This window comes from Cervus canadensis, chromosome 27 (assembly GCF_019320065.1).
Source record: "Cervus canadensis isolate Bull #8, Minnesota chromosome 27, ASM1932006v1, whole genome shotgun sequence".
NCBI classification, from domain to species: domain Eukaryota; kingdom Metazoa; phylum Chordata; class Mammalia; order Artiodactyla; family Cervidae; genus Cervus; species Cervus canadensis.
The window spans coordinates 2,999,403-3,026,027 of NC_057412.1; the positions used below are offsets into that span (position 1 = coordinate 2,999,403).

The window sequence follows — 26,625 nt, forward strand, 5'->3', positions numbered from 1 at the left end:
CTTATTCTTAAGATCATGTATAAACTTTTTTGTATCCTGTTTCTCTGCTTTAAGATCCAGAAAAGGAAATAGAACTGTAGTAATAAATAACTGTCTTAATAACTTTAATAACTTAGAAATGGGCAGAATATGCCCTTTTATAAAATGTGTGCTGCATATATTTTTCAGTTTGTATTGGAGTTGAAATACTTTAAATCGTTTCTTAGTTTCTCATTGGTTTATATAGTTTTAAAGATTACTGTCTAGTTGTTTTTCAATTAGTGAGCATTTATTTTCACAGAGAATTTTTATTGTTTTGGAAATAAAAAATCATGACCTTATTTAATTAGATAATGCCTTTTTAAAAAAATGAGTCTCTGTGTTAGTATCTTTGTTTTTCCCATTCTCTGTATTTTAGTATTTGTTGTTCTTGTTCAGTCCTAAGTCATGTCCAACTCTTTGTGACCCCATGAGCTGCAGCATGCCAGGCTTCCCTGTCCTTCACTATCTCCTGGGGTTTACGCAAATTCATCTTAGCATCATTTATCAAAAAATTCTACTTTTCTCTGCTTAAACAGAGTACGTTTTTGGTTCTTATTTGATCATATCTTGCATTGCATACTTTTTTAAAAAATTAATGTTACCACTATCTATAGTCCCATTGTGTCTGTAGTTTTGAAAAGCTGCAAAAATTCTGTTGCCAGAGTATTTTGTTGACAGGTAGGGCTATTTATTCTAAAAAAGGAGACTTTTGTTCTTCAGGGTAGCTTCTTAGTAGGTGTCTGGTAAAGATGGTCTATGTCTTAGGGGTTCCATATTTGAAATTCCAGCATTAGTTGGAGAGAAATGGAAATATGATTCATGTAAGATTGATAATGCTTAGAAAGCCCTGAAATTTATTTCAAAAAGTATTTTTAGAAGATATATATGCCTATGGTTAAAACAAAAACAAGATTTTAAGAAACTAGATATAAGCTTCTTCTTAATGTCAGAATTTTATCTTTATGACTCTTATGGGCTCTCATTATATCTTGGTTGGGCTTAAACTTTAGGGAAAAGGAGTGTGCCTGTGTGGTTTCATCTCCTGGGATTCCCTGATTGTTGGATTTACTTTGGTGAAATTTGTTAAATATGGTGTCATTTTTATTCCTGACTAATCAAGAAATTGTGAATTCAAGTTTTATAATGGCATGTTAAATTTCTTACCTGATGTAATACATCTGTATCTCCAAATGAACATAAGAATTATTTGAAGTCCTCCAAAGTCTCAGTGAGGTTTGATTTTGAAATATTAAATATTGAGTCACAGTATTGCCATTTTCAGTATGGGAACACGGTGTGTTTCCATTCAAATCAATTTTGAATTCTTCAGTAGGGTTTTATAAATTTTCTGTTACAGATTTTGACAGTTTTTTTACCTTTTCCTCCTTTTTTGCTGATTTTAGCATAATCTTTTCCCATTCTGTTTTCAAAGTGGTGATGCTAGTATGTAAGAAAGCTCTTGGTTTTTCTTTACCAGACAAATTATTAAACCTAGTTTCAGAAATTTTATTATTCTTTTAGTTACAAATATATTTGTCGAAATGAAGGGTAAACCTCTAATTTTACTTCCAATTAAAACTTTTTTCCTTTTTTTTTTTTTTTTAAAGCTCTTTTCACTTATGGATATGAAACCTCCCATCTCTCGAGCCAAGATGATTCTCATCACGAAAGCTGCTATTAAAGCTATAAAGGTAAAAGTAAAAGAAATATATTAATTTGGACAGTGTTTTTAAAATGTTGAAAATGTTATTGTTAAATTTGAGGTTTCATATTGTGAAGTAGTTCAGGCCTAATCAAAGAGCACTAACCAGGTTTTGCTGAAAGTACATAATAATAACTGTATGATGCATCTACATTGTAACATATTTCAAAACCTGTTTTGTTGTATTTCCTCTTTGTATTCTTTTAACTTTATTGAGGTATAGTTGACAGATTTAGTAGTATGTAATAGAGCATGATTTGATGCACATGTACGTTGTGAAATGATTACCTTATACTAATTGACACATCCATCACCTCACATAATTACCTGGTTTATGTGTGGTGCTAAAAAAAAGTTGAACTCATTGAAGTAAGGAACAGGATGACAGAGGTTTTTGTTGTTGTTTGCTTTATTCCATTTAATTCTTACCATAATAGATCAGTGGCATATTAGCTTTATTTTTATTTAAAAACTTCATGAAATTGAGTATCTTACCCAAGATCACACCTTAAAGAAGTGAGTCTCTTTAAAAACTGCATTATTTAGTTCCAATTCCATTGTTCTCTCTCCCATAAAGTCGCTTGATAAACTGTTCTATGAAGATTTATTGATTAAACATCTAAGAAAAGAACCTTTTGGTGGATTTTTGTAGTTTCTGTTTTAGTTAATAGTTTCTTTCTGATTTGTTAAGAATTTTTTGAGTTGTTGAGTATGGATTATTTACCAGGGTTCTTTCAGTTATTACCTTGAGAATTATTCAAATTGTACAAATTTTGAGGTTTTAGGTATTTTCTAATTATAGGAAATGTATTAACAGAAAAGTGTGTCAGCTGGATAATGATATTCTTTTCATTCTCTTCAGCTTTATAAGCATGTGGTTCAAATAGTAGAAAAGTTCATCAAAAAGGTAACTATCCATTTTATTATTACCTCATTTTAGTTATGATCAGTATTTGTAATTTACTTTGTGAGTTGTAATTTGAATAATTGCTTCTAAAGTCACTCTACAGAAAAGTTGTCACTAGAAGTCTTGGTTTTTTGTGTCATAACAAAACAAAAATGTATAGCAGTACTGTTGATTGAGTACTTACTATGAGTCAGGATTTGAAATAGTTTTTGTCTGCTTGAGCCTTCTCTCCCCATTGCCTTGACTACTCTGTTGACATTTAACTCATCTTGGAGTACTTCAAATGAAATCACTCTGGTGTTTTCAACTTGCCTTTCTCCCATCATAATTAAGCCACTTTTCACTTCTACAGTTACATGTTGTTTTGTAACATATGTAACATTAGCACATGTCTGTGTCAGTAAAGGGCTGAGAAAGGAGACTTAGACATCTTTGTCTTCTCCCCCAACCTAGAGCTGTTCCTTTGTTTTTTTTTCTTAACTTTTTTGGCCATGCCACGTGGCTTGTGGAATCTTAGTTCCCCAACCAGGGATCAAACCGTGCCCCTTGCATTGGAAATATGGAGTCTGTTTTCCTTAGTATAAATTTCTAGAAATAGAGTTGTTGGATCAAATAAGGCTTTGTGTTTATTGCTAACTTATTTTTCATAAAGGTTGTGCCACCAGAAATGTATGCAGGTGTCTGTCCATTTTATCTTGTCAATTTGTAAGGCCAAGAATGACTTCGCCTTTTGGGTTTTGTTTCTCTGATACTGTACTTTAATAGAATCGAAGTTAATATTTTGGTTAAAACTGGCTTTTTGATAATTTTAAAAGTTAAAAGTTATTTTTTTGAGCAGGATGAATGAGAGTAGATTTTTCCATAATCAGTAGATCTGTATGGACGTGGCTTAAGAATTGATAAAGTGATGCTGATTATAGGAAGTTGGAGGAGGGGAGGAGAGAAGGATCAGAAAAAAGTAAAATATTGGGAGTCTGAAACATCAAGAGAATGGTAGTTCTCTACAGACCTGTGGGAAGCTTGACAGGCTAGCCAGTAAGAGAATTAAACATTTAAGTAGTTATTTAATTACTTAAATCAATAACTTAAGTAGTTATTTCTATAGAAATAACCTTGGATGTATAGTTTCATAAGAGTGAGATTAGTGGGTGTCAAATTGTGGTTTGCTTTTCTTGTATTGACTTTACATTTAATCTTTGTAGTGTAAACCAGAATACAAGGTTCCAGGATTATATGTAATTGACTCAATTGTGCGACAGTCTCGTCATCAGTTTGGAACTGATAAAGATGTTTTTGGGCCAAGATTCTCTAAAAACATAACTGCCACATTCCAATATCTGTATCTTTGTCCATCTGAAGATAAGGTATAGTTTATAATTTTTAAATTAAACTTGTATTCTTACTCTGTTCTTATATGTATATTAGGTATTTGAAAGGTAATCACATAGTGATCTCTGTGAACTTGAAACAAAACCCAGATTTTTTCTGTAGTAGTCATATCTATTTTCTTGTGAAGTCCTTTAGAAATGTTGTACTGTTGAAATACAAAAGGAACATCATCTTGCTTTAAAGAAAACGTTAGTAGAAAAATGTCTTGTGACTGAATGGTAAAGAAATTCTGCAGTAGAGGAGGACAGTGCTTATCTCAAGTTGTTGTTTATTCCAGAAGGAATGGACCAATCATTGACTTTTCCCATCATATAGAGATGTTGAAGTATAAATGATATTCATTAGCAATTAGACTACTGTATTTAATTCCTCACATTTATAGCTGGTTTTACTCTGTACTATAAAAAGATAGAAAAATATAGACGAAAAACTAGACTCTAATAGATAGGAGAAATACACTGGTAAACTCAGAATAACGAAGACTAGAGCCTGTATAATAAATGACATATAAATTTGCATGTTATGGATTCTCTATATTCTTGGAGGAATGCTCTTGTGGGAAAGATGTACAAGAGAAAAGATCATTCCTTGAGTAGGAGATAAGAGTTGCAACCATGAATAACACAGTTTCTCTGGATCTCCTTCAAATTTGGTAGCCCACAAAACAACTTACCTAGCAATTAGAGGCCAGTTAATTGTGTTATATATTTTAACTATTAAAATCATCCTGGAAAGTTCTTCATTTTACTTTTCTTAGATAACTGCATTTTTGGTTTCTTTGTAATCGTAAATATGAAAATTTCAAGTAATTCTAATGCATTTCTTTTGATTCTCTCGGTTAATTTTTTGTTTTTTTCCTCTCCCTGTTTCTTACCCTGGATTACACTACTGAAGGAAGGCCAGTTAGAGTAGTTTAATGAGGCTGTAATTCTGATGATAGATTGTTTTCTATTTACGAAACAGATATAGCATGGAAATGTTAGCCTGTGGTGTTTTGTTCTCTCTTTTCATAAGAAGTATAATTATTTATGCTAATACTTACTGTATATTCATGTTTTTTCACATAACAGAGTAAAATAGTTCGTGTATTGAACCTTTGGCAAAAAAATGGAGTATTCAAAATTGAAATTATTCAGCCTCTTTTGGACATGGCAGCAGGAACCAGTAATGCTGCTCCAGTAACAGAAAATGTTACTAATAATGAAGGTAAGGTCAGGTGTGTCTGTGGGCTTAGAGAATTGTATCATTTTTTGTGCATGAAATGTTTGAAATATGTTTATAGTGATGGAATTTTTCTGTAAGAAGGAAACTTGAGTTTACATCTTGGAAGATAAAGTTTTCTTCCCATCATTATTTCTAATAAAAGTATTCAGTGCTTGTTGCAGTATAGGCTGTAATACCATAATCTATACTTTTTACTGTATGTTAAACTGAATGGAGTCTTGTTTTAGTAAAGAAGCTTAATGGAGTTTAAAGGAAATATGTATGAGTTAAAAGTTTTCTGAGGCCTTAATGATCTTTTCTTTTTTAGGTTCACCTCCACCTCCAGTTAAAGTTGCTTCTGAACCCCCACAAGCCACTGCGAACTCTGTACCAACTGTACCACAGTTGCCCAGCTCTGATGCTTTTGCTGCTGTGGCCCAACTGTTTCAGACAACTCAAGGTCAACAGGTAAACTGTCTATCCAAAGATTAAATAGTTTGAAGTTAGGTACTATTGTCAGTTCTTACTTTACATTCCTGGTTAGCGAGCACATTGTGAGGAGGGAATATTTCTACTGGAAAAGCCTTTGCGAGGAAGGTAAATTCACAAGGATAATAGGGGAAATGTGGGAAAGGTGAGCGCGGGAGCAGCACACTGAGGAATGATGTGCCCTTTGGAGAGAACTGCGGAGCTCTAAGGGTGGTGGAGTTGCTCACAGTGCTAGTTACAAAATTATGTGGATTAATGGAGATGGTTTTTTTACACTTTTTCAGAAAACATATATACATTGTTCACAATTCAGTGTATTTTCTCTTCTCTCTGACCATCACTGTCCACCATTGAAGTCATCAGCATATACTTTTAACCTTAAGTGACACACATTATATCCCTGATACATTCATTCACGATAAATTTAACCATTACTAAAAGGTTGGTTCCTTTTTCCAAGTTCCTCCGTGCCTATGCTATTTTGATTCACCATTAAGATTTTTTTTAGTGAATTAACTTTTGATTCTATGATTATCCTTTGTTGTGTGGTTTATCAGTTTTCCCATTCTTTAAGCTTCAGCAGATCCTTCAGACTTTTCAACAGCCTCCAAAACCACAGTCTCCCGCCATTGACAATGCTGTGATGGCTCAGGTTCAGGCTATCACAGCTCAGTTAAAGACAGCTCCTACACAACCACCTGAACAAAAAGCTGCTTTCCCCCCACCTGAACAAAAAACTGCATTTGACAAGGTATGCTTCTCTCACATAACCCATCCCATTGTTTCTGTCACTCTGTAGAGGTTAACCCTTTTCTGACTTAACTGGATTGTTCATTTAGTTATTTGAGGGATTTTCCCCCTCGACATCAAAACATTGATTCTTATTCTTGGTTATAAATGTAATATATACTCATTGCAAAATTTTCAATATAAGAGAAAAGTAAATAGTATAAAGGAAACAGAACATTCACCATTAACCCCCTTACTCAAGGATAACTACTGTAACATTCTGCTGTATATCTTTTCAGAATTGATTTCCTGTGGATATGGTCTTTTCTTTTTTGGTCATTATGTATCTGTGTGTTTGTGTGTATGTGTGTGTATATACATATATAAAAATAGGTATTTTTAATCTATATACATAAATATTTATACACATTGTTTCTAATTGGCTTATTTTTCATCTTAATCCTCACATCTCTGGGTTGTTGTTAAGGTTAATAGATGTAAATCTACACATGTACTGAGTGCTCATTAGGATTATTCTATTACATTGACACATCGGCTTAACCATTTCCCCTGTTGAAAGACATTTAAGTTACTTTGTTTTCCGTTGTTGAAAACATTAGTTACCTTATCTATGATATGAGAGTTTGGGTTGCTTTAGTGTCTTCAGACTTCTCTTTTGGGCCTTAGTTATGTTCAAGGAGCTCCTACTAACGGTATATAGATGTGTTGAAGATGCACAGTTCAGAGCTTCCTGTTGAAACATTAGCCTAAACAACTCCACTCTTACCTGTTTGTGTCTTATCTATATATGACTATATAAAATTTAATTTCATTTTACTAGTTACAGTATAAAAAAAACACGGAAGTTTGATAATTCTAGAAAGAACTATCTTTTAATCATCTCTAAAATATGTTTCTTTCTAGCATTCTAAGATACAGTAACTGTTGCTAGTAGTTAATATTAAGAATCCATATGCAAATTACTGCTTGCTATTCTATCTATATGATTTATGAGTGACTACCGATTAAAAGAAGGTTGAAAAAAAAAGAAGGTTGGATTAAAATTTTTGAGTACAAAATAAGTACACACTTTTAGGGGGAAAAAATGAAGATAATATAGAAAGTTCTGAAGTGAAAAAGGAAATCAGTCCCACTGATAGGTGTATGGTTTTTTGGACCTGTTTCCTCTGTATATGTGAACATAAATTGTTAAGTGCTGTGGTTTTGTTTTTTAGTCTTCTGTTCTGTGTTGTGATTAGGAAAATTCTCCCCACTTGTATTAAAATTCTCTATTTCTTCTAGTAGTTTATATTTCTGTTTTTTATGTTTGTCTCAATGTATCAAGAACTTACATTAGCATATAGTTCAAGATAGTTAAACCTTTATATTTTTGGAAATAGCCACTTCTCCCTCACAATTTTTGTCATACATTTTTTTCTATGTCTGTCTCTAGATACCATTTTGTCCCACTAATATCTGTGTTTATTTAGGCATCATAGCAGTTTAAACACTTGCAACTTACAGTTCATTTCTAGATGTGTTTTCTGCCTTTATTCTTTTCAAACATTCTTTGCCTATTCTTGGGCATGTGAATTGGTCTGGGGTATGTCCCAGAGAAACAGAACCAGTTACAGGCACAGACACACAAAGGGGGATTGGTTCATGTAATTGTCAAGCATAGGTTAGAGTGTCAGGCTGGAAATCCAGGTTAAAGTTAATGCTGCAGTATTGAGTCTAAATTCTGCAAGGCAAAAGGTTTTCCTGTTGCTGTCTTGAGAATGCCGTCTTTGGGAAACCCTGCTATAAGGCCTTTGACTGACTGGTTGAGGCACACCCATGTTTTGGAAGATGTTTCTTTATTCACAGCCCACTAATTTAAATGTTAGTCACTTTTCTTTCTCTTTGCTGCTCCATGCAGCTTAAAGGATCTTAGCTCCCCAACCAGGGATTGAACCCCAGGCTCATGGCGGTGAAAGTGCAGAGTACTAACCACTGGATCACCAGGGAATTCCCTTTAATCACATTTTTAAAATACTGTCAAAACCTCATCTAGGTTAATATTTGACCAAACAACTGGACATCATAACCTAGCCACATTGGCACGTATACAGTTAACCATCACAGCATGCTTTTCCAGATGAGCTGAGTGTTAGCATATATTTTTATGAATTTATAAGTTAATTTAAGAAGTACTGATAATTTCTTATATAGAATCTCAATTTACTAGGTTTCTGATTTTTTTTTATATTTGTTTCATTCATTCTTAGATAATTTACTCATTTTTCATGTTTAGTGTTTCATAACACTTTCATGAAAGTCCAACTCTTTGTAATCCTATGGACTGTAGCCCACTAGCCGCCTCTGTCCATGGGATTCTCCAGGCAAGAATACTGGAGTTGGGTTGCCATTTCCTCCTCCAGGGTATCTTCCCAACCCAGGGATCAAACTGGTGGCCCCTGCATTCCAGGCAGATTATTTACTGCTGCCACCCAGAAAGCCCAGTTGATGCTGTCGAGGGAAACTATTGAATTTTTATGTTATCTTGTAAATTATCTTGGTTTTTCTAGTTGGTTCTCAGATTTTGTAGGCTGCTAAATTTGACTTTTCCCCTTCAACATCTAGACCTTTCTTTTTTTCACTGTCTGATGGCTAGGACTTCAGGAAAAAAGAATGTTGACTAGTAGCAGTGCCAGCAGTGGGTTCACGTTTTGTCCGTTTGAGCTGCAGCTGACTCTCTAGTGCTTTATCTTCAGTGGGTTGACCCATGTGTGTTAGTCACATTAAGTTTAGAAAAAGGAGTTTTGTGCTTTGCTTTTGACTGAAAAGGTCTATTTTAAGCTAGTCAAACAGCTGACTAGGAACAGCTTGTCTGTTTCAGCTGCTTCATAGATCTTCAATTTCCTTAAAAGCAACAGAAATATCTTTTTAGATAGTAGGGCTCAGTTAAATTTTTTAATTGCTTCAGATGTTTTCCCAAAGCAATAGGTATGAATCGTAAAACTTTTAAGGAACATGTCTATATGTGATAAACTGCAGAGAGTTCTTTTTGTTTGTTTTTGTAGATAGTTTAAACCTAAGTTTTTTTGTTTTGTTTTTTAAATTTTATTTCTTTTTGGCTGTGCTGAGTCTTCGTTACTGTGCAGGCTTTTTCTAGTTGCAGCAAGTGGTGGCTACTCTCCAGTCTCCTCAGGTTGGCTTTTCTTGCTGTGGAGTACGGGCTCTAGGACACGCAGGCTGCAGTAGCTGCAGCTCTGGGGCTCTCGAGCACAGGCTTCTTAGTTGCGGCACACAGGCTTAGCTGCTCCACGGCATGTGGAATCTTCCCAGACCAGGCATCAAACCTGTGTCTCTTGCACTGGCAGGCAGTCTCCACCCCGAGCCATCGGGGACGCCCTGGACCTGAGCTTTAGTTTTGGCTCCTGTCATTGACTCTACTGATGTGACTTATTTAATTATTCACTATATACCTCTGTCAAAGAGTGATGGTAGTACCTTTTTTTTTTTTTTTTCCACTGCCTTGAGGGTTAAGTTAACCTCCTGTGCATAAAGCAGCAAGGTGCCTGGGCCATGTTGGATTTCTCTATTATAATCAGAACTTTTAATCATGTGGCCCAGAATTATGAAGAAAGAGGCAATTTAGAAATCTGTTGTCCAGTAAAGTAGAACCAGAATTTCCAGGCAGAACTGTCACAGAACAACACAAATTTAGGAGTTTGAGATTGGAAATCCATGAACGGGAAGGTCATACCCTGAGAGAAAAGACTGCCTTATTGAATGCCAGGGACTGAGGTTAGAAAAAGACCATTGTCCACATCTAGACTCTACTATATATAACTGTACAGTCTAGGTTATGTTTCTTAATTCAGTTCAGTTCAGTTGCTCAGTCGTGTCCGACTCTTTGTGACCCCATGGACTGCAGCGCGCCAGGCCTCCCTGTCTATCATGAACTCCTGGAGTTTACCCAAACCCATGTCCATCAAGTCGATGATGCCATCCAACAATCTCATCCTCTGTCGTCCCCTTCTCCTCCTGCCCTCAGTCTTTCCCATCATCAGGGTCTTTTCCAGTGAGTCAGCTCTTCACATCAGGTGGCCAAAGTATTGGAGTTTCAGCTTCAACATTAGTCCTTCCAATGAACACCCAGGACTGATCTCCTTTAGGATGGACTAGTTGGATCTCCTTGTAGTCCAAGGGACTCTCAAGAGTCTTCTCCAACACCACAGTTCAAAAGCATCAATTCTTCGGCACTCAGCTTTCTTTATCGTCTAACTCTCAGATCCATACATGACCACTGGAAAAACCATAGCCTTGACTAGACGGACCTTTGTTGGCAAAGTATTGTCTCTGCTTTTTAATATGCTGTCTAGGTTGATCATAACTTTCCTTCCAAGGAGTAAGCGTCTTTTAATTTCATAGCTGCAATCACCTCTGCAGTGATTTTGGAGCGCAGAAAAATAAAGTCAGCCACTGTTTCCACTATTTCCCCATCTATCTGCCATGAAGTGATGGGACAGGATGCCGTGATCTTAGTTTTCTGAATGTTGAGCTTTAAGCCAACTGTTTCACTCTCCACTTTCACTTTCATCAAGAGGCTCTTTAGTAGTTCTTCACTTTGTGCCATAAGGGTGGTGTGATCTGCATATCTGAGGTTATTGATATCAAGAAATTAATGTTTCTTAATTACCTGACCTTAGTATCCTTGTCTATAAGAAGAGGAAACTGTATCTACATTGCATGCATCACATTGCATGTGATGAAGTGTTATGTATAATCTACCAAAACACAGTAGTGGTTGTGTAACATTGTAAGGAAAAACCCAAACAAGCTTTTGGCTTAGCCCAATACTTTGATTCCTTATTCTGAATAAATGTAATCATATTTCAAATAATGGCTCTTCTAGACATGTGATCCTGTGGAGTACACTGATTGGTTTTTGTTTTCTGTTTTTGTTTTAATGGAAGTTTCTGGTAAAAGGTGAGCTGTGAAGTTTTAAGAAAGAAGCAAGGGCACAGGTAGATTTTGCAGCCTTTTCTGTGCCGTTCTCTTTCTTTCATATTCTTGAGTGAGCAGAATTTATAAGTGGATGTTTATAAGATTGGATAAGATGGTCTTTCTTTTTGTACATTTTACAAAGCCGACCAAAAATGTATATCCATTTTCATGTGCGCAGTTTCTTGTCTAGGAAAATGTTTTTGTAAAATCTTTCTACTGCTAAATTAGTTATAATATAGAAAATAGAAAGGAAACACTGTGTTTAGAATTGGAAGAAAAACCATTTTTAAAAGGGTCTTCTTTTCAGAGTGGCATTTGTGTAAAAATTGTCTATGCGACAAAGTCCCTAAGAGGCATGTGGGAAGAGGAAATTGTACATCACAGCTTTTAGCAGAATTATAGATGATGGTGAATGTCTGTTTTTATGAAGTTTTTTTGTGCAGTGAATCACAGCCTGAATTTTAAAACAGAATATTGGCATACCTCTTGCAGAAGCTACTTGATAGATTTGATTATGATGATGAGCCAGAAGCTGTGGAAGAATCCAAGAAAGAAGATGCTGTTGCCCCCTCGGCCACCACAACACCTGCTCCTGCCGCTGTTGTGCCCACTACGCCTGCTGCTGCCGCTGCACCTTCTGTGGCCGCGCCCACTGCCTCTCCTCCACAGGCATCCTTGTACGTCTCTTTCTTTCGATTCCTCAGCAGATAGAACTTTGGTAGTCATTACAAGGCATAATGCAAGTAACACTTAACAGTCATTTTTCATATAGCGTCTTCTAAAATTCTTTTTAAAAGTGTGGTATTTGGGGCTTTCTTCTGAATGGGGAGGGGATCCTGTCCGATTTACAATAAAAAATGACTTTTATTTTGGAAATAATGCTGAGTTTTTAAATTAATATAGGCAAATAAGTAAATGATTCAGTAAAATGTTGATTGTTAACAACTCCTGAACAGCATTCTGTAAGTTTCTGTAGTGTAAATGTGGCCAAGAATGATGTGTTTTTGAATGGGTAAAAAGTGGACTGCTCATCTCTTTTAGTGGGTTTCCTGGAGATGGCATGCCACAACCAGCATATACCCAACATCAGAACATGGATCAGTTCCCGCCTCGAATGATGACAGTGCAGCAGGATCCAGTGCACCATCAGGTAGAGGCTTTTCTAATTACTGAAATGTGTTCATTAGCACATCTGGGTTGCACTTCCCAGAGTAGTAGTATTTAGCTGTGTAGGTGGCTAAATAGTCCTTAAGCTGGACTAAAAGCTGTCGAGCACATAACTGATTTGAGTTGCTTTTTTGCTTTAATTAAAACAAGGATGCTAGATATTCATGTTAATAATTGATATTTTTATTTAAATAGAGTTGGTTCTATTTTAAGGAACTGACCTATTTAGTTATACAGCTTTTCCCCTTTTGAGAAGCCTTCCCCCCCCCGCCCCCCCCTTTTATTTACTTATTTATTTTTGCAGTACACTGTGTTATGCAGGATCTTAGTTCCCCAGACATGGGTTGAACCTGTGCTGCCTGCATTGAGAGCACAGAGTCTTAACCACTGGACTGCCAGGGAAGTCTCCCTTTTTTCTTTATTAACGTTGTGTGACTTGTTGCTTTAGAGGGCTTTCAGCTCTTCAGCATTCAGGAATATGGTTTGAAATCTGCAGTATAAAGAGGACATCATACTGGAGAATTTCAGGAAGTTAGACTAAGTTTGTTTGTTGGATTTATTTTAATAAATCCTCTAATGCAGAGTTTTCTAAACTTCACTGTACATCTCAATTGGAGGAACATACTAAAAAATACATATCCTAGACTTCTGGTGCTATAGTCAATCTTAGAGAATCTTTATTTATTTTATTTTTTTTTCCCATTTATTTTTATTAGTTGGAGGCTAATTACTTTACAATATTGTAGTGGTTTTTGCCATACATTAACATCAGCCATGGATTTACATGTGTTCCCCATCCCGATTCCCCCTCCCGCCTCCCTCCCCATCTCATCCCTCTGGGTCTTCCCAGTGCACGAGCCCTGAGCACTTGTCTCATGCATCCAACCTGGGCTGATGATCTGTTTCACCGTTGATAGTATACTTGTTTCAATGCTGTTCTATCTGAACATCCCACCCTCGCCTTCTCCACAGAGTCTAAAACTCTGTTCTGTACATCTGTGTCTCTTTTTCTGTTTTGCATATAGGGTTATTGTTACCATCTTTCTAAATTCCATATATATGCGTTTGTATACTGTATTGGTCTTTATCTTTCTGGCTTCACTCTGTATGATGGGCTCGAGTTTCATCCATCTCATTAGAACTGATTCAAATGAATTCTTTTTAATGGCTGAGTAATATTCCATGGTGTATATGTACCACAGCTTCCTTATCCATTCGTTTGCTGATGGGCATCTAGGTTGCTTCCATGTCCTGGCTATTATAAACAGTGCTGTGATGAACATTGGGGTGCACGTGTCTCTTTCAGATCTGGTTTCCTCGGTGTGTATGCCCAGGAGTGGGATTGCTGGGTCATATGGCAGTTCTATTTCCAGTTTTCTAAGGAATCTCCACACTGTTCTCCATAGTGGCTGTATTTGTTTGCATTCCCACCAACAGTGTAAGAGGGTTCCCTTTTCTCCACACCCTCTCCAGCATTTATTGCTTGTAGACTTTTGGATAGCAGCTATTTATTTTAATTAAGTGATGATTCTGTTGTACAGCCAGCCTTTGGAAAATGCTCCTTTATAGACTTATTTAGAAAGTGTTCTAAGAAACCTTTTAGAATATATTCATTTTCTTATCTGTATCATGTTCAATTCATTATATATAAAGGCATACCTTGTTTTTTTTTATTTTTCACAGATCTTACACTTTTTTTGTTTTTTTTCTAAACAAATTGAAGGTTTATGGCAACCATGGGTTGTCAAATGATTATTGGCATCTTTTTTAGCAAGATAGTATTTTTTAGTTAAAGCATATACATTGTTTTATTTGGATATATGGCACACTTACTGAACTGCAGTAAGTGTGAGCATAAGTTTTATATGCTTTGGAATACCAAAATATTCATGTGGCTCACTTTATTGCAGTATTTATTTCAGTGATCTGGAATCGAATCCATCATATCTTGAGATATGCCTGTATTTGGTCATATGAAATTGACACTGTGATTTAGTGACCTGATCAGTTCAGTTCAGTTGCTCAGTCGTGTCCGACTCTTTGTGACCCCATGGACTGCAGCACTCCAGGCCTCACTGTCCATCATCAAGTCCTGAAGTTTACCCATACTCATGTCCATTGAGTCGGTGATGCCATCCAATAATCTCATCCTTTGTCATCCCCTTTTTCTCCTGCCTTCAATCTTTCCCAGCATCAGGGTCTTTACAGATGAGTCAGCTCTTCGCATCAGATGGCCAAAGTATTGGAGTTTCAGCTTCAACATCAGTCCTTCCAGTGAACACTCAGTACTGATCTCCTTTAGGATGGGCTAGTTGGACTTCCTTGCAGATCAAGGGACTCTCGAGAGTCTTCTCCAACACCACAGTTCAAAAGCATCAATTCTTTGGCAGTTAGCTTTCTTCATAGTCCAACTCTCACATCCGTACATGAACACTGGAAAAACCATAGCCTTGACTAGACGGACCTTCTTTTGTTGGCAAAGTAATGTCTCTGCTTTTTAATATGCTGTCTAGGTTGGTCATAACTTTCCTTCCAAGGAGTAAGCATCTTTTAATTTCATGGCTGCAGTCACCATCTGCAGTGATTTTGGAGCCCAAGAAAGTAAAGTCAGCCACTGTTTCCACTGTTTCCCCATCTATTTCCCATGAGGTGATGGGACCAGATGCCATGATCTTAGTTTTCTGAATGTTGAGCTTTAAGCCAACTTTTTCATTCTCCCCTTTCACTTTTATCAAGAGGCTCTTTAGTTCTTCTTCACTTTCTGCCATAAGGGTGGTATCATCTGCATATCTGGGGTTATTGATATTTCTCCCAGCAATCTGGATTCTAGCTTGTGCTTCCTCCAGCCCAGCGTTTCTCATGATGTACTCTGCATATAAGTTAAATAAGTACGGTTACAATATACAGCCTTGACATACTCCTTTTCCTATTTGGAACCAGTCTGTTGTTCCATGTCCAGTTCTAACTGTTGCTTCCTGACCTGCATACAGATTTCTCAGGAGGCAGATAAGGTGGTCTGGTATTCCCATCTCTTTCAGAATTTTCCACAGTTTATTGTGATCCACACAGTCTAAGGCTTTGGACTAATCAATAAAGCAGAAATAGATGTTTTTCTGGAACTCTCTTGCTTTTTCGATCCAGCAGATGTTGGCAATTTGATCTCTGGTTCCTCTGCCTTTTCTAAAAGCAGCTTGAACATCTGGAAGTTCACAGTTCACATATTGCTAAAGCTTGGCTTGGAGAATTTTGAGCATTACTTGACTATTGTGTGAAATGAGTGCAATTGTGCAGTAATTTGAACATTCTTTGGCATTACCTTTCTTTGGGATTGGAATGAAAACTGACCTTTTCCAGTCCTGTGGCCACTGCTGAGTTTTCCAAATTTGCTGGCATATTGAGTGCAGCACTTTCACATTATCATCTTTCAGGATTTGAAATAGCTCAACTGGAATTCTATTACCTCCACTAGCTTTGTTTGTGGTGATGCTTCTAAGGCCCACTTGACTTCACATTCCAGGATGTCTGGCTTTAGGTGAGGGATCACACTATCGTGATTATCTAGGTCGTGAAGATCTTTTTTGTACAGTTCTTCTGTGTATTCTTGCCACCTCCTCTTAATATTCTCTGCTTCTGTTAGGTTCATACCATTTCTGTCCTTTATTAAGCCCATCTTTGCATGAAATATTCCCTTGGTACCTCTTAATTTTCTTGAAGAAATCTCTGTTCTTTCCCATTCTATTGTTTTCCTCTTTTTCTTTGCACTGATCACTGAGGAAGGCTTTCTTATCTCTCCTTGCTATTCTTTGGAACTCTGTATTCAAATGGGTATATCTTTCCTTTTCTCCTTTGCTTTTCGCTTCCCTTGTTTTCACAGCTATTTGTAAGGCCTCCTTAGACAGCCATTTTTCTTTTTTGCATTTTTTTTTTCTTGGGGATGGTCTTACTCCCTGTCTCCTGTACAGTGTCATGAACCTGCGTCCATAGTTCATCAGGTACTCTGTCTATCAGATCTAATCCCTTAAATCTATTTCTCACTTCCACTGTATAATCATTAGGGATTGATTTAGGTCATACCTGAATGGTCTAGTGGTTTTCCCTGCTTTCTTCAATTTTAAGTCTGAATTTGGCAATAGAGGAGTTCATGATCTGAGCCACAGTCAGCTCCCGGTCTTGTTTTTGCTGACTTCATCTCCTCAATCTTTGGCTACAAAGAATATGATCAATCTGATTTTGGTGTTGACCATCTGGTGATGTCCATGTGTAGAGTCTTCTCTTGTTTTGTTGGAAGAGGGTATTTGCTATGACCAGTGTGTTCTCTTGGCAGAACTTGTTGATAGATGAAATTAAAGAAATATTTTATCAGCCTGTTTAAAATACAGGTGAAACCTCTGAACTTAATTCCAAATGTTTAACAATTATTGATAGTTTATTAATAATTTAGAAAGATTGCTTTTTTATATTATAGTGACATTACAGTTATACTTTCTATTGTATCAGCATAAGAATGTTACATGTATAAAATTGTTAGATTGTGACATAATATTCTCATTATTATGATATTTCAAACCCTAAATATATTCGGTCTGTAGGCATGTTGGCTGAAACTCCCCTTGGAGTAAAATTTTTAACACAAACGTACAAGTCAGTGCTTCTAAACACTTTTCCTCCCCTAAAGCTTAATTGCCTTTAAAGTTGAAGAGAGAAAATTTACAGTAGAGTACCTCTGAGTTTAAGTTAAGTCTGTCACTTTGCCTCCTCATATAAATGAAGGTATGTTTTTAAATTATAAAACCTGACATGTGTGTCAATTTTAAAATGAGTTGTAGGATTTTTAAGCTGTATTCTTGGATATAAGCAATTTTTTTGAATAAAAAATTGTATGTGTAGAAATTGTCGGTCATGGTTGAATGTCATAGTTTTTCCTTGATCAAAATTTATTGAAGATGTTTTAGTTTTATATAAAGTTAACTAAATTTTTAAAAAATTATTTTTGGTAGCAGTTACTTAAAATCGGCTCATGCAAGTTGGTTTTTTTTTGTTTTTTTTTTTAAAACAAACAAGGTTCCACTTCCTCCTAATGGACAGATGCCAGGCTTTGGCCTTCTTCCTACACCTCCGTTTCCTCCCATGGCTCAGCCCGTGATTCCTCCAACTCCACCTGTGCAGCAGCCCTTCCAAACTTCCTTTCAGGCACAAAATGAGCCACTTACACAGAAGGCACATCAGGTAAAGCTTCATTCTCCGGTTGCTGATTATTTTTTGGTTCCCTTGATTTATAAGTGGATTCCTGCCTGTTTGTTGGCTTTCTATCTTCAGTTTTGATTATAAAGAAAGGCTATTAACTTTGGGCACATATTCACCTTCTCTGTGACCTAACTTTTTCATTTGGGAAGTGGACATAATAATACTATAAATTTTCATAGGGTTCATGAGGATTGACAGCATGGAATGCTTAAACAGTGCCTAATTCACTGCTTTAGGTGATGGTTTGTTAACACAGTATGTTAACTTTCACAAAATAATTTCCATAAGTAGATAAGTATTTCTTCTAAGTTTGTGAACCATATGAAAAAACTTTTCCCACTCATGCCCAGTCATCATTAAGCTAGTAATTAGGTCTCAAGTAATCAAGAGAGAACTTTCCGGGCAAGAGATTTGTAATTTAGCATTTTGTAAGTTTTTGGACTCTTTTTTTTCTATTTATAGTTTCCATTTTCTCCTTTAATGATGGGTTTTGTATTTTGTTTTTCTTTTTAAAGGAAATGGAAGTAGAACAACCTTGTATTCAAGAGGCTAAGCGGCATATATCTGATCACAGAAAGTCAAGATCTAGATCAGCCTCCAGGTAGCTTATAGAAAATGTTAATCGACATGTGCATGTTTTAAGAGACTTAGTAAATCAAGTTGGATTGTTTTCAGATGTATGGGATTAATGAAATAACACTTGGTATGTTTGTATGTATGAGTGGAATGGAGGCAGAAGACATATTAATTTTAAAAAACTAAGTCATCTTAACCAATATTTTTTCCCTCTGAGTTTCTCTAATGCCTGTTTACCAATATGCATGGAATTGTAAGATTTATGTATTCAAAGTTCCTTTACCAATTGATCAAGCAAAAAAAAAAAGGTGGAAAAAAATTAAGGAATACTATAATCAGATCTTTCTGAGAAGATAGAGAATAGCAATCATGGTATATCTCTGTGATGACATTAGCTTTTTCATTACAAAGATGTCATTTAAAATAGTACTAGAGGTATCAAAGATGAGAGATACTTCTATAAGTTAGCAAACTTGTTTATAATATATATGTGCTTTCTAACTTAGAGCATATTAAAAATCCTTAAAATGAATTCCCTACTGTCCAGTTCTTACACATCTTACAAATTCTCACATATCTTACATTAAATTACCTAGTTGTATTTTTTCTTCTTCCCATTAGCACATGCTGAAGTTTTATTTCCATATATTAATCCATTCTCCCTTGTCCTGAAAATATTAGGTCACCAAAAAGGAGACGATCTCGATCTGGTTCTAGATCTCGAAGGTCTCGTCATCGACGTTCTCGATCTCGGTCCAGAGATAGACGCCGACATTCTCCTCGGTCTCGATCCCAAGAACGACGGGATCGAGAAAAGGAAAGAGAGCGCCGACAAAAAGGCCTTCCTCAGATCAAAGCGGAAACCGCGAGTGGTAAGTGAACATTTATATTCACATTTCCTGCATTTTTTTTTTCATGTCATGAGTTTTAAATGCTTTGTAACCAGTTAGCAAAATACTGCTTTATTGTGTCTTATCTGTGCTTTGGCGTATACCTTTAGATTTGCTTTTGTACCTGTAGCTGACTGTAAAGCAGCAATGAAGAGTGAGCCAAGCTAACAGTGATGAGCAATAGTGTGTCTTGAATCAAATGCATGAAATAGAGCTGTTAGCTAGTTCTACACACTGAGGAAAGGCGGAGGTTCCCCTCCAGGACAACTGATGCGCTCTTACTTTATAAAGATACACAGTTTATAGGGTGTGTCAGCTTGCACTGTCTCCTGAGTCTCATGATGTTAGAATATGTTTAAGAAGGTATAGTAGATATTCTTGATATGACTCTATAGCTGTTAATGAAATTTTGATTGATAATATGACTTGGGCATATATAAAACTTCTGACCCTGCAGGGCTTATTATGTAGGACACAGCATGAAACAAAAATCATTACACTCGACAGTTGAAAAGGGACAGCTACTTACAGTGAACAAAAGCACTGAATTGGTTGGTGATCAAGGTCGTTGGGATCAAGGCTTTAACTCCTTTGCTCAATTTGCCAAGGACGATCTCAGGCACAGTGCTGCCTCTCTGACTCTAGTTTACAGAGATGAAATCTTCAGATGTGTCTTCAAAAGACCAGTGTCTTCCCACCTCATCAGTTTACCTTTCACTATCCTGGTTCCATTTCTGGAAGTACTGCCATAATTTTCTAGAATTTTTAAAACTTATATGGGATTTTGGGCTTTCCAGGTGGCTCAGTGGTAAAGAATCTGCCTGTAGTAGTTTCAGGAGACACAAGAGACCTGGGGGAGGAAATGGCAACCCACTCCAGTATTCCTGCCTGGGAAATGCCATGGAGCCTGGCGGGCTGTAGTCCCTGGGATCAAGAAGAGTCGTACAGGACTGAGTGGTTGAGTGCTTTATGCTTAACTTGTGGATATCATAATGGAACTCATGCATGTTTTCTGTAATGATTTTTTTCATGTAAATTACAGAGCTGCTCAGTATGGAATGTGTATACTTTTGTGATTATAATTTTATTTTAAGTTTGTAGTACTACACTCTGGGTAGGACAGCTGGACAAAAGGACTACTCAGCAGGATGTTGCCAGTCTTTTAGAAGAGTTTGGTCCAATTGAATCAATTAACGTGAGTATTTATTAAATTTCTTAACAAGAGTAGATAGAAGTGGTCAGTGTTATTTTGCGAAATTAAGGACTTGAGACCTAAGTTAAAATTGGTCTAGGTTTGTAGAAGATGTGGCTGGAGTTGAGGTGTTCTAAGTTTTTGTTTAGCATTTAACTAAATTTTCTGGATAACCAAATTTAATCTAAAATCTTTTTCTAAAAATGACTTTATATAACAAAGCTTGGAACTGTAGATTGTTGATGATTGGCAGTTGAGACTAAACTGGAACCACCAATTTTCAAATTTTTTTAAATCTCCAGTTGTAGAACACAGGGTCTGGAGGGTGCAAGGGGTTGGGGTTGTTGGAACTGACTGCTTAATATTATATCTTGTTACTTTTTGGTTTTGTTATTATATTTCATAATATGAAAATATTTTGGAGCAGATGATCCCTCCCAGAGGTTGTGCCTATATTGTTATGGTTCATAGGCAAGACGCTTACCGTGCCCTGCAGAAACTCAGCCGAGGGAACTACAAAGTGAACCAGAAATCCATAAAGGTACTATTTCACCACTCATCGCTCATTTCTTTTCAGACGTGACGCATGAGACTTAAAAACTGTCACACGTGCATCTTTTATTAAAGAACTTACCTCCTAAGAGTTAACATGAAATTTTAAATGCTTAGGTATATGGTAGAATTTTGTCCTTTTTTTTTTTTTAAGGGCAGGTAGCTTCATGAAAGTATTTAATTGGTGTTTCAAATATATATAATGTCATTTTGTAAAATATTTTATTTTGTTATTCAAAAAATGTATTTTTCACATTTTAATTTTAAAGAATGCCATCTCAGAACTAATTATGAAAAATAATCACTGAAGATAGAGGGAAAGATATAGGTGCATGGGTGTTCTTCCTCTGAGGGGCCAGACTCAGTGTTTCCTTAAAGTCCCAATACCTACTGTTCTACCCTTGGATTTCACCGCAAAAGGATTTTGTCTAATGTTGAGTAATTCTGATGTACCTAAGACTTTTTAAAAGTGTTCCCTGCTTTCCTATGCCCAGTCAGCCTGTCCCTGATAAACTTTTCCCTTTTCTCTTAGTTTTATGCTCTCTGGGTTAATGGGTGGGGGCGATTGGAAGAGTGAGAAAGAACGTCATTGACAGTCAGATTTCCTTCTAGGAGAAACGAGCGGGATGAAAGGGTAACCAGATTCCTAGCACCAAAGATATTTTGAGTGAGTCCCACGGGTAGCCAAGCCAGATTGTTCCCTTGCTGACCAAGTCTGAGTGATTGGAATCATGGGAAACAGCTCTCAGTTTATGACATTCTTCTCCCTTTTTATATTTTAACAAATGTTGAACTAGATTGCCTGGGCCCTAAACAAAGGAATAAAGGCAGATTATAAGCAGTATTGGGATGTAGAACTTGGTGTTACTTATATTCCATGGGACAAAGTCAAGCCTGAAGAACTGGAGAGTTTCTGTGAAGGAGGAATGTTGGACAGTGATACACTTAATCCAGGTAAAGTAGTAGTTAATTTTTTTTGTTAATATATTTATTTCCTTGGTAGTACTATGACAAATGTTTATTCTTTGCCTTAGGAACTGTTTTTTGAGATTTTTTCAAATACCCACTATGTGGGTGCTGGTCTCCATTATAAACTAAGGGAACAGTGGTGAATAAGACAAATGTGGCCTTTGCCCTTATGCAACTTATATTTAGTGGGAGAGATGCAGATGCAAATAATTGCTGATTGTGGGGTTCATTATTCATTATAATATTAAGTGGATCTTAAGTAGACTTTTTCAGTATAGAAACCTAACAGATCAGATGAGTCTTAAACTGAACATTGTTAGTAAGATCCACTGTTTCATAATAATTTCTTTGAAAATGTTTAGCTATCCAGAGAAGGCATCAAAAGTAAACATGTAAGATGAGAAGATGCAGTTATTTGTAGCCTGGATATTAAAAATGCCAGATTGATAGTGGAATTTTCCTTGGGGAAAATGCCACCTTGTGGGGACATGACCTGAAGGATGATAGACAGCAGGGCAAAGAGGAGCCCAGGATGGCGTGGCAAAACAGAGTAGATATTTCAGACATTGAAGAACTTCAGTCAGGAGTGCTGAGCTGGGCTTTCCCCGTACACCAGCACAGCACCTTCACTTACGGACAGAACGACACTTCTGTTCAGGCACACAGGTGCTGAAGGTCTGCTGGGCTCCAGGTGTTCTGGGGGTCTCTGGTCCAGAACTCTGCTTCTCCCTCCCGGGGTCTTTGATACAAAGACCTCCCCCTCCACCATTGTGGTTAAGAACAGACACTTAAGAGCCTAATGTGTCTGGGTTGAATCCCATCTCTGCCTCTGCCAAGTGTGTGTGACTTGGTGTTCCTCTCATAAGACAGGAGTAATAAAAAATAGAACTATTACATATGTGTATATATGTATGTATGCAACAGAGGCTTACATTTTCAGTTTATAATTTTAAACCCAGAAATTATTTTTTTTAATGTTGATGATATTAAACTCAGCTTTCTGATTACATTTCTTTAACTCTTCATAGATTGGAAGGGAATTCCCAAGAAGCATGAAAATGAAGTTGCTCAAAATGGAGGAACCGAAACCTCACACACAGAAGCAGTGTCACCCATCCCTAAACCTCTGCCTGTGCCTGTCCCTCCCATCCCTGTGCCCGCGCCTATAACAGTGCCGCCTCCACAGGTACGGGTGTCTGACAGACCCCTGTCTAAATCTTACTGTCGGTGTATGTCTAGATTCATAGTCAGAAGCTGTGAGTACATAGATGTGCATACTAATTTCTTATGTGTTGGTATTTTAGACCTAATATTTATAAATGCTTTCAAAAACCAGGGTAAATTTCATTTTGCCTTACATTTGCCCAGGTTATTCAGTATCTTATTACCTCATAAACTTTTTGACTTGAAATGTGATTTTCCTGCTACATGTTAAGAGCTAAGTAACTAATGTGTTGGTAAGAATTAGAAGTACTTGATTCATACTTTCATGTGTGATCCACTAGATTTTTCTTTTCTTTCAGTATCTTCTTTCCTCAGTTTTTCATATTAAAACTGAATCAGATAAATCTGAGCTATATCCGGGCTGGGTTGCCTAGCTTGTTGATTTTTCTCAGTGTTAGGAGAAAAGTACATGTTTGGTACATTCTTAGCTGTGATGTTTTATAAATGGATTCCCCAAGCTGGCACTCTGTACGTAACCTTTTGGATATGACCTTCCAGTGCAGGTTTCAGTGTATGTCAGCACTCATTTAAAGAAACTCGACTAATCTGTTAAGATTGATACTTTTTGTTTTTTTAAGCAATAGCTAAAGTGTTGGGTATGTATTAAATGCCAGGCAGTAGCACTCAACATTTATTTATTCTCTAGTCTCCATAATTATGTGAGTTGGCACTTTTCCATCTTATAGATGAGTAAATTGAGGTCTGGGGAGTGTAATGTAAGTCGCTTTCTCAGGGTCACAAAATGACTTAAAAGGGGGGCAGGCAGTTTGACCCCAGGAACTGTGATCTTAATCACAGTTAAAGTGCAAATTACCTGGTAGCTTTTCTTAGAGTTGTATTCCTCAAACTTAATTGACCTGACTGTGAGACGTTTTTTAACATTATTATTCTGGCAGAACACCAATATAGGTGATGGTGAATCACAATGTGGTATTTGCTTTGATAAGTAGAGGGCAAACTGTGATTTCTGGAAATTCCTTGGTGGCTCCATGGTTAGAACTCTATGCTTCCACTGCAGAATTGTAGCTTCGATCCCTGGTGGGGGAACTAAGATCCTGCAAGCCACATGGAGCAAGCAGCCCAGAATTTTTAGAAAGGGGGAAAAATATGTATTTTCCATTGTTTTGGAGTAGGTACAGATTGCCACATGTTATCTAATAAGTGTATTCACATAGTAAGCACACTTTAGAGATACTGGTTTTTTTCAGCAAGGTATTTTCTTTGTCCCTACCCACTGTCTGAGTGAGAGGGTGGCTAGGTCTGTGGCTTCATTTTCCTTTCTTTCTTTCCAGGTCCCTCCACATCAGCCAGGACCTCCTGTAGTTGGTGCTCTCCAGCCACCTGCTTTCACGCCTCCTTTGGGAATTCCACCTCCAGGCTTTGGTCCTGGTGTTCCTCCTCCTCCACCTCCGCCACCATTTTTGCGCCCAGGATTCAACCCAATGCATTTGCCACCAGGTACACTAAGTTATTTGAGAAGATACTCTTTTTTTAAGAGCCTGAAATAAAGTGACACAACTTAAGTTGGCATTGTTTTTCTCATTCTAGGTTTTCTTCCTCCTGGACCCCCACCTCCTATAACTCCACCAGTATCCATTCCTCCTCCTCACACTCCACCAATAAGCATCCCAAACTGTAAGCATGTTTTTCCTTTGTGTCCACTTGTCCTCTTGGAGTTGGGAGTAGGAGGGAGAATGGACCAGTAATAGGATCTGTAGTATGGCAAAAGAATGTTAACCGGGGTGATAATTAATTATTCAGCTTCACATGTTGATGTAATTATATTCCTTAGCTACTATCGCTGGTATAAATGAAGACACTACAAAAGACTTATCTATTGGAAATCCCATTCCAACAGTGGTGTCTGGGGCTAGAGGAAACGCCGAGTCTGGTGACAGTGTGAAAATGTATGGCTCTGCTGTGCCACCTGCTGCACCCACGAATCTGCCTACCCCTCCTGTAACCCAGCCTGTTTCACTTCTTGGTAAGTTCATTTTTTTTATCATTAGTTTTCTTTCCCCTGCCCAAGTTGGGCTTTTTAGAAACAGTGTTCATTTTGGTAAATTATTCTCTGAGGCTGTTTTCCTTGGAGGAAGATCTTTCTTTTAAATATGTGTACATGGTCTTCACCAAGTCTACCCTTAAGAGACAGCCTCAAAAAGGAAATCATGTGTGTTTCTCTGTCCTGAATAAAAGTTTGGATTTGCACATCTTAATTTGGTATAGAAAAGTGGTCAGACTAATCTCTATGAAAAGGAATTGGTACATAGTCCATGATTAACAAAACCCCAGACATCCTTGCATAATAAGATACAGACTTTTTTTAAGCAACATAAGTTTTTTTTCCTATCTGGATTAATTTTTATATATTTAAAATTCCTGGACTTTGATAGCATTCTCTGTAGGCTGGCAAAGAGACTACCTTTGATACATTGCAATAAAATGGCTTTGTTACCTGAGTGATAGTTGCACAGCCTCAGGCAATGCTTTTCCACTGACCCCTTAGTTTCTCTTATAAAACTTAACCTGTTGTATTCTTTACCCACAACTCAACTTCTAAGATCCAAGGAAGTGTGGCTTAGATTGTTCACATCTTTAAGAGGCCTTACCCTTGCTTGCTTGAATTTAAATGAATATGCCATATACTTGTTACAGTGATCACCCTATAACAAATTATTATATTTGAAGTGGTATTGCTAACTATAATTAACACTTGATTCTGATAATGGGTAGTTAATTTATCCTTACTATTGTAATGTTTAAATCCTGTGAACCTATTGTATTTTTTAAAGGTGTGTGTTTGTGCACAAATGTTTGTTTTCCTAATCTTAGATTTTTTAAGGAAAGAGCCCTATACTCCTGGGATATAGGGCTGTGGGACATTGGTTTGTGATGTAGGACTTTTACTTTTCACCTGCAGTTTTCAGGACTGTTGGAAATTTTACTGTGTTGCGTGTACTACATTTATAATAAAAATTAATTTGTTTTTAAATGGCATGCTGTCTTCTGCCCTCTCCAAGACTGAGGTTAGGCTAATAATAAACTTAAATTTTATTTATTTTAGTACACAGACTGGGTAATAGTAAAAGAGGATTTATGGTTAAAATTTGTCACAAGTAATGGAGCAGTAGTCATTGTAATGATGCAGAATGATTTGTTTGATGGGGAAGTTGCTTAAGAGGTCTATGCCCTGATGGAAGTCATAGTAGAAGGAACAGTAGTAGGCTGGGAGCCAGGAAACCTCAGTATCTTTGGATCTCAGTTTTGTTACAAACCATCCCCCCCCCCCAATATTTGAAATAAGATGATTATACAAGAATCACAGTGGATCTAAGTTGGGTAGAATTTTCTGATCACCCTCTTTCCTTCACCCCACACC

The 26,625-nt window shown here is 36.9% G+C and overlaps 1 protein-coding gene across 4 annotated transcripts in view; it reads left to right on the plus strand.

Annotated features, from left to right (window-relative positions):
• Positions 1–26,625, plus strand: part of SCAF4 (SR-related CTD associated factor 4) — a 60,404-nt gene that overhangs the window by 19,604 nt on the left and 14,175 nt on the right. The window contains exons 2-19 of one of the 4 annotated variants that reach the window (XM_043448620.1): positions 1,629–1,712; positions 2,586–2,630; positions 3,833–3,994; positions 5,090–5,225; positions 5,551–5,690; positions 6,286–6,462; positions 11,925–12,109; positions 12,474–12,582; positions 17,661–17,825; positions 18,359–18,444; positions 19,101–19,291; positions 20,404–20,504; positions 20,929–21,042; positions 21,851–22,007; positions 23,051–23,208; positions 24,539–24,704; positions 24,795–24,881; positions 25,039–25,230. In XM_043448620.1, the coding sequence (XP_043304555.1) occupies positions 1,629–1,712; positions 2,586–2,630; positions 3,833–3,994; positions 5,090–5,225; positions 5,551–5,690; positions 6,286–6,462; positions 11,925–12,109; positions 12,474–12,582; positions 17,661–17,825; positions 18,359–18,444; positions 19,101–19,291; positions 20,404–20,504; positions 20,929–21,042; positions 21,851–22,007; positions 23,051–23,208; positions 24,539–24,704; positions 24,795–24,881; positions 25,039–25,230 (2,455 nt within the window). The remainder of the gene's footprint in view (positions 1–1,628; positions 1,713–2,585; positions 2,631–3,832; positions 3,995–5,089; positions 5,226–5,550; positions 5,691–6,285; positions 6,463–11,924; positions 12,110–12,473; positions 12,583–17,660; positions 17,826–18,358; positions 18,445–19,100; positions 19,292–20,403; positions 20,505–20,928; positions 21,043–21,850; positions 22,008–23,050; positions 23,209–24,538; positions 24,705–24,794; positions 24,882–25,038; positions 25,231–26,625) is intronic. The other 3 variants (XM_043448622.1, XM_043448621.1, XM_043448623.1) reach the window with 3 other exon arrangements.